The 13,334-nt window shown below is 43.0% G+C and overlaps 1 protein-coding gene across 2 annotated transcripts in view; it reads right to left on the bottom strand.

The window, feature by feature from the left end:
- Window positions 1-229: 229 nt before the first annotated feature.
- Window positions 230-13,334, bottom strand: part of LOC119961821 (collagen alpha-2(V) chain-like) — a 313,195-nt gene continuing 300,090 nt past the window's right edge. For both annotated transcript variants that reach the window (XM_038789187.1, XM_038789188.1), the window contains exons 52-54: window positions 11,249-11,439; window positions 7,512-7,754; window positions 230-2,710 (exon numbers count right to left, since the gene is read on the bottom strand). In XM_038789187.1, the coding sequence (XP_038645115.1) occupies window positions 2,564-2,710; window positions 7,512-7,754; window positions 11,249-11,439 (581 nt within the window). In that variant the 3' untranslated portion in view covers window positions 230-2,563. The remainder of the gene's footprint in view (window positions 2,711-7,511; window positions 7,755-11,248; window positions 11,440-13,334) is intronic.

The raw sequence follows: 13,334 nt of genomic DNA, 5'->3' as shown, positions 1-13,334 counted from the left end.
CCACCGTGCTGCACCGGCTGTGACTTTTTAACGTTATAAAGAATCCAGTCTGCCTTTTGTGGGATCCTTGTCAACAGACTGATTTAGGTCTGTGAAAAATTAAACCAATGTGAATGGAGTCAGTGTGCTCAATCTCACTATTTTAACGCTCCCCATCGATTCTTTCCTGCCTGTTTGAGGCATAAATCTCAGCTTGTGTCAAAGGAATAAAATAGCAGGCAACTGGCTCCTCTTTTCATGATGTTTATGTACAGCACTATAAACAGGGAACAGAAACAGTAGTCACTATTGTTTACATAACATTAATCACTGCACTTCAAAGGCATTCTTCGAAATGCAAAGAAAATTCTGAGAGTTGTGATTAAACATTACATAAAAGCAAATATTTCGTCTTTATGGAGCGGCATATAGTTTTTGTAGGGTGTTTCAAGTGCAAGAATGTCCAGTGCAACCTAGATTAACATTAGAACAAATAACCTATGTAAACCGTGTTTCCTTTGTTAAAGCAAATTACAGTTAACCCTTTGTTCTATTGAGTGTTTACTTCATTAGTAAACACAATAAAAGCTTAAACACTATAAAATTGCTTCAACATTTAATTTTCCTATTCATTTTAACTGTTACATAAGAGCAGTTTCATTAAAGCGAAGATAATTAAGTAGGTCTTACAGCAAGTTAAAAACATAGAAGCTCTCCCCCCAAATCAGGGCAGGCAAAGTGCTATACAAGTCTTCAATTGGAGTGATTTCTGTGGCTAAGAATAAAAAGAAACACATGGATATAATAACTCTGAGCCATCTGGAAATATAAATTCCTATTCCATCTCATTAATCTAGTACAAAAACGTTTTCAGATAACATGTTGCAGAAGCATTTGAGTTACAAATATATCTTCAGTTAGCCTTAAATCAAATCAATGCTATTTAAAAGCAGACCACAATGAAGGCAAAACATTACCACAATGTAAAACAAGTACTGTAGTAGGAAACTATGTCGAGAAATAGAAAGAAAATGGCCCTAATGAAGAAGTGCGACCTCACAAAATAATGAATTAAAAGAATGGCCAACTGCAAGTGTTTTGAGATCTGAATTGACCAATTAAGCATGCAATTTAATACATGTCCTTTTCTAGTAGCATTTTGAAAGGCAATGTACAAAAAGCAAGGACCTGAACCACTGAAACTTCAAAGAAATAATCGTGTAAATAAAATAACTGGGTTCACCATATCAGTCATAGAAAAGCTAATACATTGGGCAGTTGAATATAACTTGTAATAGCTTGATACTATTGATGTAAACATACATTTTTCATAAATTATATTTTATTTCCTCTGCATTGGATGTTGGATGCCTCCCCAGCACTTTGAAATAAATTGCAGACCTGTACACTTTTAACAAAGGTGCCTTCTCGTCTAATGGACTCATTGTAATATTGATTATGCCAGTACTGCTTAAAAGCGGTGAAGCAGGTTGGAGTGATAGATACTTTGCAAATGCCATGATCAGACAGCCACGGACGTTTATGAGTTTGCAATCATTACTGCGGAGAATGGGGTCGTGGTGAGGGAGCAGCGGGAAAAGGCAGTGGGGGAATCAATCAATTTAACCAAAAAGTACTTCTGGTTTCCTTGTAAAATGGTCCTTTTTATTGGAGAATTAAAGAACATTGTTGAAGAGATAGAGAAAGAAACATTGCCAAATGGACTTGCCTACATGTTTTAACTTTCCAGACATGCAGACTTCACGATTACTGATTGTACTGAAAGATCGGGAACACCATTCATACTCGAAGAAGTTGACACGACAGTAATATCAAAATGAATATCAACATGCCATTAATGTTGTGGGTCTACTGCTACTTCATCAAAAGCATGCAGGAAATAGGATCTTTATTAACTAGCACCATCATTTCTTTCCTCTGTCTCCTGTTTTTGTAAACGGACACAGATGGAGGCCTGGAAATATAGCACCTGGAGAACAAAGGAACAAAGACAAGAATCAAAGTATCCTAGCTTCTGACAGAGATGAGGTAGCTTAAATGTGGGGAGTTTTTTTTAAACTACATCTTTTATACTTGCGGTAGGTAAGCTTGAATTAGCATATTCTAATTAGTAGATAAAAGGAGAGATTCCACACTCACAGACAAAGGGCAGTGCTCACAGGAAGTGTGGATCAGAAGACTTGGGATACAAACGTGTAGCCCGATCTCAAACCCAGACTCCTTGACACTGCACCAAATTAGCCCCAACAACTATTAGATAGAACATTCTCAGAAGTGAACATTTCTGAAACCTATATTTTGTATTTTTTTATGTTTTAGAGCGAAAATCTTACTGTTTTCATTCCTGTCACATAAGAGCCAATAGTCGTTTCTAGACTAAAAACTCCGGAATCTTCCATAGTTTTTAATCACATCGTAATTTTACTAACTGGGTTCATATGAACAATAAATAATTGTTGTGAAGGGCTGGAAATTGTAAGTACTTTTTATATACAGTGCTGATTGGATCAGCCATTAATTCAATAGTCCAGGAATGTCTTCAAAGTCTCCAAGTCCTTTTATTTTACAAGAAGCAAACTGGGCCAATTTCAATGCCAAATTCCTGATTGGGAGCACCAATATCCACAGGTGCAATATCCACAATTGGCAGACGTGCTGTGTTCTGTGTTCGATATTCAAAGACTGTCTTGCCCCAATTATCAGTATGTTTCTGCAGAGAAATCACATAATAACAATGAATGTAATAAAAGGTTTACTGCAACAAACCATGCAACTTGTAATATTATATTACAGCCATGATTATTTCGATCAAGGACTACACTGCCACATGGTCTCCATCCTTCATAGAGTCAGAGAGCTTTACAGCACAAAAAGATGCCCTTCGGCCCATCATGTCTGTGCTGGCCATATTCAAATCCCGTTGGCCAGCACTTGGTTGGTAGCCTTGTATGCTATGGCATACTTCCATGTGCTTCTTAAATGTTATTAGGAGATTTGTAATGTAAAGAGTTTAAAATATGCCAATTATTGCTCAGTTGAGGTGGTGGAGATGGTTGACAGTTGGAGATGGTTGACAGCTCAAATTCCGAGGTGCACACATCAACAACAATCTATCCTGGTCCACCCACGTCGATGCTACGACTAAGAAAGCACCATAATGCCTACACTTCCTCGGGAAACTAAGGAAATTTCATATGTCCACATTGACTCTTACCAATTTTTATAGATGTACCATAGAAAGTATCCTATCTGGCTGCATCACAGCTTGGAATGGCAACTGCTCAGCGCAAGACCGTAAGAAACTATAGAGAGCTGTAAACACAGCCCAGTTCATCATGCAAACCTGCCCCCCCCCCCAACCCCCCATTCATTGACTTTGTCTAAACCTCCCACTGCCTTGGGAAAGCGGGTAGCATAATCAAAGACCCTTCCCACCTGGGTCATTCTCTCTTCCCACCTCTTCCATTGGGAAGAAGATACAAAAGTCTGAGAACACGCGTTAACACATTCAAAAACAGCTTCTTCCCCATTGTTACCAGACTCCTGAATGGCCCTCTTATGGACTGAACTGATCTCTCCACACATCTTTGCTACTGTGTAGTACTACATTCCGTATGCTTCATCCGATGTTTATATCTATATATTTACTTTGTGTATTTATTGTATGTCCTATGTTTCTCATGAATGGATTGATCTGCCTGGACTGTATGCAGAATAATACTTTTTACTGTACCTCGGCACACGTGACAATAAATCTAAATCTATTTTGCTCTTGCATTCATGTGTATGCAAAGCTTTGATTCATGTGTATTCAAAGCTTTGACTGAAGATTTTAATATAAGTATCTTATCTTTCCAGATCCTGGACTCTCAATCAGCCTTTATTGAATCATTCGAAGTTTCCAAACTCCTGATTTTCAAAGAGAATTCAGTGCAATGATTATACTTGATTTAATTGCGCTTCAGCATAGATTTCTCTACACAGGGAATGATAATGAGTAGATTTTCCACTACTGCAATCACAGTGGATTACATTTTTCTAACTAGTCTGTGTTTTTTCATTACCAGCATTTGAAGAGAAAAGGAAAGAATTTGCACCCGTTAAGCTCCTTCCACACTTGCAGAATCGTGTTTTACAATGCAATGAAGAAGAGAGTTTTAGACAGAAAACAGCCACCAATTAGTATTTAGGAAGCTTCCACAAACAACCAATGAGTTGATCAGTTAATCTGTATATGGTCGCAAAAACAAGAATGTCGGCCAGGACAGTTAGACAAGTCCTCACTCTGCTTTGAATAACACACTGTGACCTTTTACATCCACCAAAAAGATAGAAGAGATTTTGGTTGGAACTCTCATCTCTAATACCACATTTCTAACAATTAACTCTCTCAGACTGGTAGAAAAGTGTCAGTCTAGAGTCTGCACTCAAATAGAATTCCTACAGTGCAGAAGCAGGTCATTCAGCACATCAAGTCTGCACCGACCTTCTGAAAGAGCACAATACCTAGGCCCACTCTCCTGCCCTATCCCCATAACCCCACCTAACCTGCATATCTTTGGGCACTAAGGGGCAATTTTAGCGTGGCCAATCTACCTAACCTGCGCATCCTTGCACTGTGGGAGGAAACTGGAGCATCCGCAGGGAACACATGCAGACAGTGCAAACTCCACACAGTCACCCAAGGCAGAATAGAACCTGGGTCCCTGGCGCTGTGAGGCAGCAGTGCTAACCACTGGACCACCACACCACCCCTTAGAGTGAGGCTAGCTCGAATCTATGACCTTCTGACTTAGTGCGAAGATTGCTACAACTAACCCAAACCTACACCTGTAAATTTAACTATGCGTTATAACAGAAATACATTTATATTGGTCGATGTACAATACGCAAAAGGGTATAATTTAAAGTGAATAAGATATATGGCAATCTAATTTATACATATCTGGCTGTTCACGCCAGCAGGATCTTCCTTCCCGCCAAGGACACACCCCTGCCACGGGTTTCCTGGTGGCATAGGGTGAATCCAAGGGAAATCCCATTGACAGCAGCGGAACCAGAAGATCCCGCCACCGAGAAACAAGGAAGGCCAGAGAACCTTACCTATCATCTTTATCAGTGGAAAAGGGGAGAGAGAAAGCCGGCAAAAAATATTTCTCCGGTTGGAAGTAAGGATGAACAAGACACATGGGGTAGGATTTTCCAGTCCTGTCAGCTACAGGGATTGTCTGGTCCTGCCGTAAGTCAGTGGACCTTTGGCTAGCCCGTTATTGCCCCCTGTGGTGGGTCTCAGCACTGCACGGCCGGACGTTCCTGACCATGGAGCTGAATATATCAAAGGCGTTATTTTAGCGTGTTTTCAGCTATTCTGGACTTTTGCTCATCATTCAGTCTTTTGTAACATAAATCACTTGACGTTCCTCAGTGATTTCCACCGAACCTCTACCAAAGCCACGCGACAATCTGGAGAACTCTCTGCCGGAAGACCGGATATAACCATCACAGCCAGGGCCCTACAACAACAATACTATCTTTCTTCTGTATTTTTCAGAGGATTGTCACAGATATGATGGCCTGGAATTATGAGGATGTTGAGAATGAACTGTTAGCCTTCGCCATCATTACCCCTCTGCATCTGACCACAATTTCAGGATTTTAGCGCAAGTGCAGATTAACACAGGAATCATGAAGCGGCAGTTCGTCATTCACTGCTGGACTACAGACTGCGCTTTGGGCGGGCTCCCTCCGCGCCCCCCACCCCAGTCCACCTCTCCCAACCCCATCCACCTCCCCCCTCCACCTCTCCCCACCCCCTCCCCCTCCCACCCCTCACCTACCTCCCCCCTCCACCCCTTCCCCCCTACACCCCCTCCCACCCACCCTCCCACCCTCCACCTCCCCTCCACCCCCCTGCACTCCCCTCCACCTTTCCCCATCCTCCCACTCCCCCCTCCCTCCCACTCCCCTTCCCCCTCCCCCTCCCTTCCATTCCCCCTCCCCCTCCCCTCCCTTCCATTCCCCTTCCCCCTCCCCCTCACTCCCATTCCCCCTCCCCCTCCCTCCCCCCCTCCCTTCCACGCCCCCTCCCCTCCCTCTCCCACTCCCCCTCCTACCCCAGCAATCAGTGAAATCAATTAATCTGGCAAGAACTTCCCCATTTTGTCTCTCATCTTGCTGTTATAAACCCCATAAAAAGTTAACAAAGAAATCACTACAGTCAAGAGAGAGAGAGAGAGAGAAATGGTCTCACCACAGGGATTGCTAGATTCTCAGCACAGCTTTTTCCAAGGTCAGTGATGATCATTATCACTTCATCTCTGACTGCCGATTAAAGGTTGATAATTTGCTTTTCAGAGTTTACTCCCAGTGAGAGCTAAACAATGAATTGTTTAAACCACAAGTTGAAAGTAGTCATTCTAATATCCAGACTTCTAATAGGGACTCATCATTCTCTTGTGGGTAAACACCAAACTTCAGGATAAAACTGGCAAAACAGCAACAATTTACTGTGCTTTGACACAGTATACCCATTGAAAACAAATCTGCCACTGCTTATTCTCAGTGTGAGATTTGTATATGGAGGAACAGGAGAGAGCAGGAGAGCTGGAATGAGTTCGGGAAACACGGAAAAATGAGGATCCCCTCAGGTTTTGCCAAATTTAACAGCAGGATCTGATTGACATTTTCTTTTTCTCTGGTTCCCAGCTGCAGTCTTACAGACTGGGAGGCTGGCTGGCTGATGTACAGGTTAGACTGTGGCATCTGTAGGCTGCAGTTGGGGAGCAGAGAGGAGGCCGGCTTAGGAGGTGGGTGGTGAGGGCCAGTAGCTCATACATTGGGGTAGTTTGATGGAGACTGGAAGATTGAGAGGAGAATCAGACACCCAGGGTGTGTGAAAGGTCAAAAGTCAAGGGCCTGGAAGACCCGAGGCAGGGATGGCTATCAGAGGCTGGGAATGTGAGCTGGGGCCTGGAAGCATAAAGTGAGATCATAGGCATGAGGGGTAAGATTAGAGGTTTTATGAGAGAAAGGTCAGGAGGAGGTTGGAATGGCTGTGGTGGAGTTGGGGGAGGGGGTAGGAGGTGGGGAGAGGATGTCTATGGGGGAGATTGTGAGGTAGGTACCCAAGACCAAGTATGTAAACTGAAAGCAATGTACCTCTTGACTCCAGCGGTCCCCACTTTCCTTCAGCTGTTGAGTTCAATTTGAAATGGTGGATTGATACGAGACTGCCTCATTATCATACTTGAGTTGACTAAATATCTCTTGTGATCAGTTGGCCGCCCATCTCCAGCTCTGCCTCACCTCCATCTTAACTGGAAGTGGGCAGGTTGGGGGTTGGGTGTCAGGATCCAGGTTTTAACATTTTAAGCTCCCATCTGACCAAAGCTGTCTATCTGGAGGCTGAAATCCCCCTTCATGAAACCCCCTCCTACACATGTACTATTATTAGTTTTGAAAGGGTAGCAACACAAATGGTTCCAAGTAAAATGGGATACTTTAGTACTTACAGTGCAACCGTCTTCCAGTATAGTATATTTGAATCTGTTATTTCCCTCTGCTTTGATCTCAATGTCATTGGCACTCTTAAGAATCAATGCTTTCTTAAGGTTGCCGGCCTGGTCATCCATGTAAGCAACGCTGTTCTTACAATGATAGGTAATATTTTGGGAAGCTTCTTTTGATAGAAGGCGGAGGAATGTTGTCTGGATCATGACGGTATTCGACGCGTGTTCTTTGTCCCCATAACTGAACTGTAGAAGCAAAAAGGATTTTCAGCAAATGATTCAAGGACGTTTTGCAACATTAAACATAAACTCCTGTGACATGTGAAGAGGACTTATACAGACATGTGAACAGGAGCAGGCCATTCAGCCCATCGACCCTGCTCTACCATTAAGGACAGCATGGTAGCACAAGTGGATAGCACTGTGGCTTCACAGCACCAGGGTCCCAGGTTCGATTCCCCGCTGGGTCACTGTCTGTGCGGAGTTTGCATGTTCTCCCCGTGTTTGCGTGGGTTTCCTCCGGGTGCTCCGGTTTCCTCCCACAGCCCAAAGACGTGCAGCTTAGGTGGATTGGCCATGATAAATTGCCCTTAGTGACTAAAAAACGGTTAGGTAGGGTTATTGGGTTACGGGGATAGGGTGGAAGTGAGGGCTTAAATGGGTTGGTGCAGACTTGATGGGCCAAATGGCCTCCTTCTGGATTGTATGTTCTACGTTCATTCATTTAGATTATATGTGGTCATCTACCTCAACATCATTTTCCCATGCTATCTCTATGTCCCTTAATGTTATTAGTCTCCAGAAATGTCTCAATTTCTGTCTTGAGCATACTCAATGATTGAGCTTCCACAACCCTCTAGGGTACAGAATTCCAAAAACTCACCTCCCTTTGAGTGAAAAAATTCCCCCTTAACTCAGTCTTAAATAGCCTCCCCCTTATTCTGAGATTATGTCCCCTGGTTTTAGACTCACCAGTCAGGGGAAACATCTTATTTGCATCGATTTTGTCATGCCCTGTAAGTATTTTGTATGTTTCAATGAGGTCACCCCTCATTCTTCAAAACTTTCGGGGATACAGACCCTGTCTCCCCTCATAAAACAATGCCATCATCCCAGGGATTAATCTCACTCCCTCCGTGGCAAGTGTATCTCTCCTCAGATAAGGGAACCAAAACTATGCACAATCTTGAAGGTGAAGTCCCACCATGACTCTATACACCTGCAGCAAGACATGTTCACTGCTGCACTCAAATCTCCTTGTGATGAAGGCCAACAAACCAATTGCCTTCCTAAGCGATGGTGCAGTGGCACTGTCACTGTGCTGTAGGTACAGGGAATGCCCTGGGGCTCAAATCCCATCATAGCAGATGGTGAAATTTGAATTCAATAAAAAATTGCTTATTAAAAGTTTGACTCCATATACACAGTAAGTTGATCCACTCTTCAATGGCCTAGCAAGCTGCTAAATTTAAGGGTAATTATGGATGGGCAATAAATGCAGGCCGCAGGTAGTGATACCCACATCCTATGAACAAATGGGGAAAAAAATGTTTACTGCACCTGCATGCCAAATTTAAATGAACAAAGCAACCAAGTCCCTTTGGAGGTTGGTCAATGTGGAACAACTTACTGAGTGGAAAACTTTCTACTAAATACAGTCAGAATCCATCTAATACACATTATTAATTTTCCTCCATGCTGTGTTTAGGCAATTATGATTGGAAGTTTTAATTAGAATTGGCATCAGATTAAGGCATGAATTAGGTATTGTTCCTCAAATGGATACATCTTCAGGTACACTGCATGCTGTAGTGCTGCTTCACTATCAATAGGGGCCAGTGTTGCACTACATAAAGCAATGTTTCAAATCTTACATAACTCAACGTCACCATCTGCTGGCTGAAAAATGTCACCAGATGCACATTTTTAAAATAATTATTTATTTAATACAACACAGAGGATTTATTCCAAATATTCACAAATTGTGATGTCTTTAAATTTTATTTTTCATCCCAAGCTTAGCAATGGAGGAGACTTTCTATCTGGTTATTTGTAATGGCTCTGAAATCATAATATCGGATACCAGCAGGAAAAATACTTCTGCACTTCTCTTCCCACTAGTTTAATATTTTTTGCGGGGTGTGGTAGCATAATGGCTACATTAATGGGCTAGTAATTCAGAGTCCTGGATTGATTGGTACTGGGATGCAAGTTTAAATCACTTCATCACAGCAGCTGTGAAATTTCAATTGCAGTCATTAAAATAAATCTGATATGAAAAGTTATCAGTAATGTCGACCGTGGGGCAGCACGGTGGCGCAGTGGGTTAGCCCTGCTGCCTCACGGCGCCAAGGTCCCAGGTTCAATCCCAGCTCTGGGTCACTGTCTGTGTGGAGATTGCCCATTCTCCCTGTGTCTGCGTGGTTTTCACCCCCACAACCCAAAGATGTGCAGGGCAGGCCATGCTAAATTGCCCCTTAATTGGAAAAAAATGAATTGGGTACTCTAAATTTATTTTTTAAAAAGTAATCTCTCGACCGTGAAGCTACTGATTGTCCTTACAAAAAACCAATCTTGTTCATTGATGCTCTTCTGGGAATTAAAGCTTCACTCGTTATCAGGTCTGATCACACATGATTCCAGATCCACCACATATATTTATCTGGCTATATCTGTACAGACACTAACGGGTTACAAAGCGGTAGCCCAAACTGAATCAAAACCCTGGTTCATCAGCCACTTTCACTCGTACTTTTCGGCTCCCCAACGCTGCTCTGTATTTCTGGCCAGGTCTTCCGAACCCCTCTTCCTCAGACATTGGAACGTACAGTTGCACGGAAAACTCCACCTCAGCGCTGGAGCATTAAGAGGAGAGGGAGACAAACTATGGCCTCTTTTTATGGCACAAGCTGCCATAACGTAACTTCAAGTGTCCAGTATGAATGAGCAAATGGATGAATGAGTGAAAGGACATGGTGGTAGGGTAGGTAAGTGGGTGAAGTAAGTGAGTAAGTGAGTTGGGTGGGTGAGGTAAGTGGGTAAGGTGGCAGATAGATGAGGTGGTAGGTGGGTAGGGTGGAAGGTGGATAGGATAGTAGATGGGTGCGGTGGGTAGGTGCGCGCATAGGTAGTCGGGTCAGGAGGGGTAGTTAGGTGGGAGGCCATTCAGATTGGATTGGGGAGGATAGTGGGGGCTAGCCAGGTCTGGTAGGGTGGTTAGACAGGAGGTCAGGCATTGATACGGTCACAAGGAATAGTTGGTCGAAGATTAGCATTGTCAGGAGTGCCAGCTGAGTCAGATCGGGGGGTTGAGGTTGGGAGTTTTCAGAGATCAGTGTGGTTAATCAGGGGGTCAGGGGGAGCGGTCAGGGTTTCAAACCGAGTTCGGGGAAGTGATCAGTATGAGTGACTGGGGAGTCAGTTCAGCAGTAACCCAAGAGTTAAACTAGGATTTTTCCTGGGTATTCAGATAATTAAAACAAAACTGTTCAAAGTTTCAAACTCTAACTCAGTGATGGAAAACTTTTGCGGAGGGTCCTAGCGAGCAAGGGTTTGCCCATCAGAAGTTCAAACTTTGCGGGAAATCCCCACGGAGGCCAGACCATCGGTGCTTCATGGGGTCCCGACGTGTATCTTGAAGACAGGAAGATCCGGACCAATGCTTTTGTTTGAAAGTCTTTCCTGCTCTGAGCTCCAAAACAAATGGAGCTGGAAAGCTGTTGCAGTGTCATTTTATTTACCTGCAATCCACTGTTCATAGAGCCACCAAACCATACGTGTCCAGCATCATCACCATTTTTTTTGCTCCACCAGGTTTTACGTGGTATTTCGGATGGGTCAGCAAGGATACAGGTCTCGCCAGTGTCCATATTGCAGTATATTTTAATAGCATCCTCAACACAACCCTGGTTAGGATCAATCCAGTATTCCCCTGTGAAATATATGCACATTCAAATATTCAGTTGTTTAAAGGTAATCGGCAATAGCTTTACATGTAAGAAGTTACCACTCTCCTGTTCTCACATGTGTGCATGTCTCACATTACAAAAGGTGGAGAAGGAAAAGTCCTTTGAAAAGTCAGCAGATTTATGGTAACATCATCATCTGGAAGTTAACCTCCAAGTCACCACCATCCTGTTTTGGAACTATATTGCTGTTCCTTCACTGTCACTGGGTCAAAATCCTGAAATTCAGAATCACAGAATTGTTACATGGCACATCATGTCTGCACCGGCTCTCCAAATAAGCACCATGGCCTACTGCCACTCCCCTGCCTTTTGCCCCTACCCCTGCACATTGTTTCTATTCAAGTAATTATCTAAAGCCCTCTTGAATGCCTCTATTGAATCTGCCCACACCACACTCCCAGGATGTGCAATCCAGAACTGAACCACTCGTTGTGTGAAAAAGGTTTTTCTCACATCATACTTGCTTCTTTTAAAATCTGTGCCTCCTCCTTCTTGATCCTTTTACGAGCAGGAACAATTTCTCCCTATCTACGCTGTCCAGCCCCCTCATGATTTTGAATATCTCTATCGACTCTCCTCTTGGCCTTCTTCTCTCCAAGGACAACAGTCCCAATCTCTCCAATCTATCCTCATAACTGAAGCTTCTCGTCCCTGGAACCATTCTTGTAAACCTCTTCTGCACTCGCTCCGATGGGTTCACATCCTTCCTACAGTGTGGTGCCCAGAACTGTACACAATATTCCAGTTGAGGTATAATTAGTGTCTTGTATAAGTTCAGCAGAACCTTCTTGCTCTTGTACTTTGTGCCCTAACAATAATGGGCAGAATACTAAATGCTTTATTAATTACTCTCCATCTGTCCTGCCACCTTTAATGATCTATGCACATATACACCGAGGTCCCTCTGCTCTTGCAACCCTTTAAGAATTTTACTCCTTATTTTATATTGTGTCTCCCTGTTCACCCTATCAAAATGCATCACCTCACACTTTTCCACCGTGAACTTCATCTGCCATCTACCTGCCCACTGTACCAACTTGTCTATACATTTTTGAAGTTCTACACTGTCTTCTTCACAGTTTACAATACTTTCAAGTATTGTGTCATTCGTAAACTCTGCATTTTTCCCCTGTACACTAAGATCTAGATCATTAATATATATCAGGAAAAGCAAGGGTCCCAACAACACTGCAAACCTTCCTCCAGCCCAAACAATATCCATTGACCATTCCGTTACTCTCTGCTTGCTATTATTCAGCCAAATTAGTATCCGCTTTGCTACCGTCCCTTTAATTCCATGATTTTCTCACAAGCCTATTATGTGGCATTGTATTGAATGCCTTTTGAAAGTCCATGTACACTATGTCAATAGCATTACCCTCATCAACTCTTTCTGTGACCTCCTCAAAAAACTCCAGCAAGTCAGTTAACACAATTTTCCCATCAGAAATATATGCTGACTCTTCCTAATCAACCAACATTTTTCCATGTGACTACTAATTCTATCCTGAATAACTGTTTCCAGAAGCTTGCCCACTGATGTTGAACTGACTGACCTGTAATTGCTGGGGCTATCCTTACAATATTTTTTCGAACAAGGGAGTAATATGTCCTCGCCTGTCGCCATGTCCTGGGTAACATCTACATACTTGGCAAAGACAAATGCAAGGTATTCATTTAATACCTCAGCCATGCCCCCTGCCTCCATTTTTAAATTCCCTTTTAGGGACCTAATCTTCCCTACACCTCATTTTATCCCTCCTTCCACCACCACCTTCTTAAGAGCAATTAGGAATAGGCAATAAATGTTGGCTGTATCAGGACATCCACATCATGATTCAAAAATCAATTTTGACCT

Source organism: Scyliorhinus canicula, chromosome 2 (genome assembly GCF_902713615.1).
Source record: "Scyliorhinus canicula chromosome 2, sScyCan1.1, whole genome shotgun sequence".
Taxonomy (NCBI): domain Eukaryota; kingdom Metazoa; phylum Chordata; class Chondrichthyes; order Carcharhiniformes; family Scyliorhinidae; genus Scyliorhinus; species Scyliorhinus canicula.
This window is presented reverse-complemented; position numbering and strand designations above follow the sequence as displayed.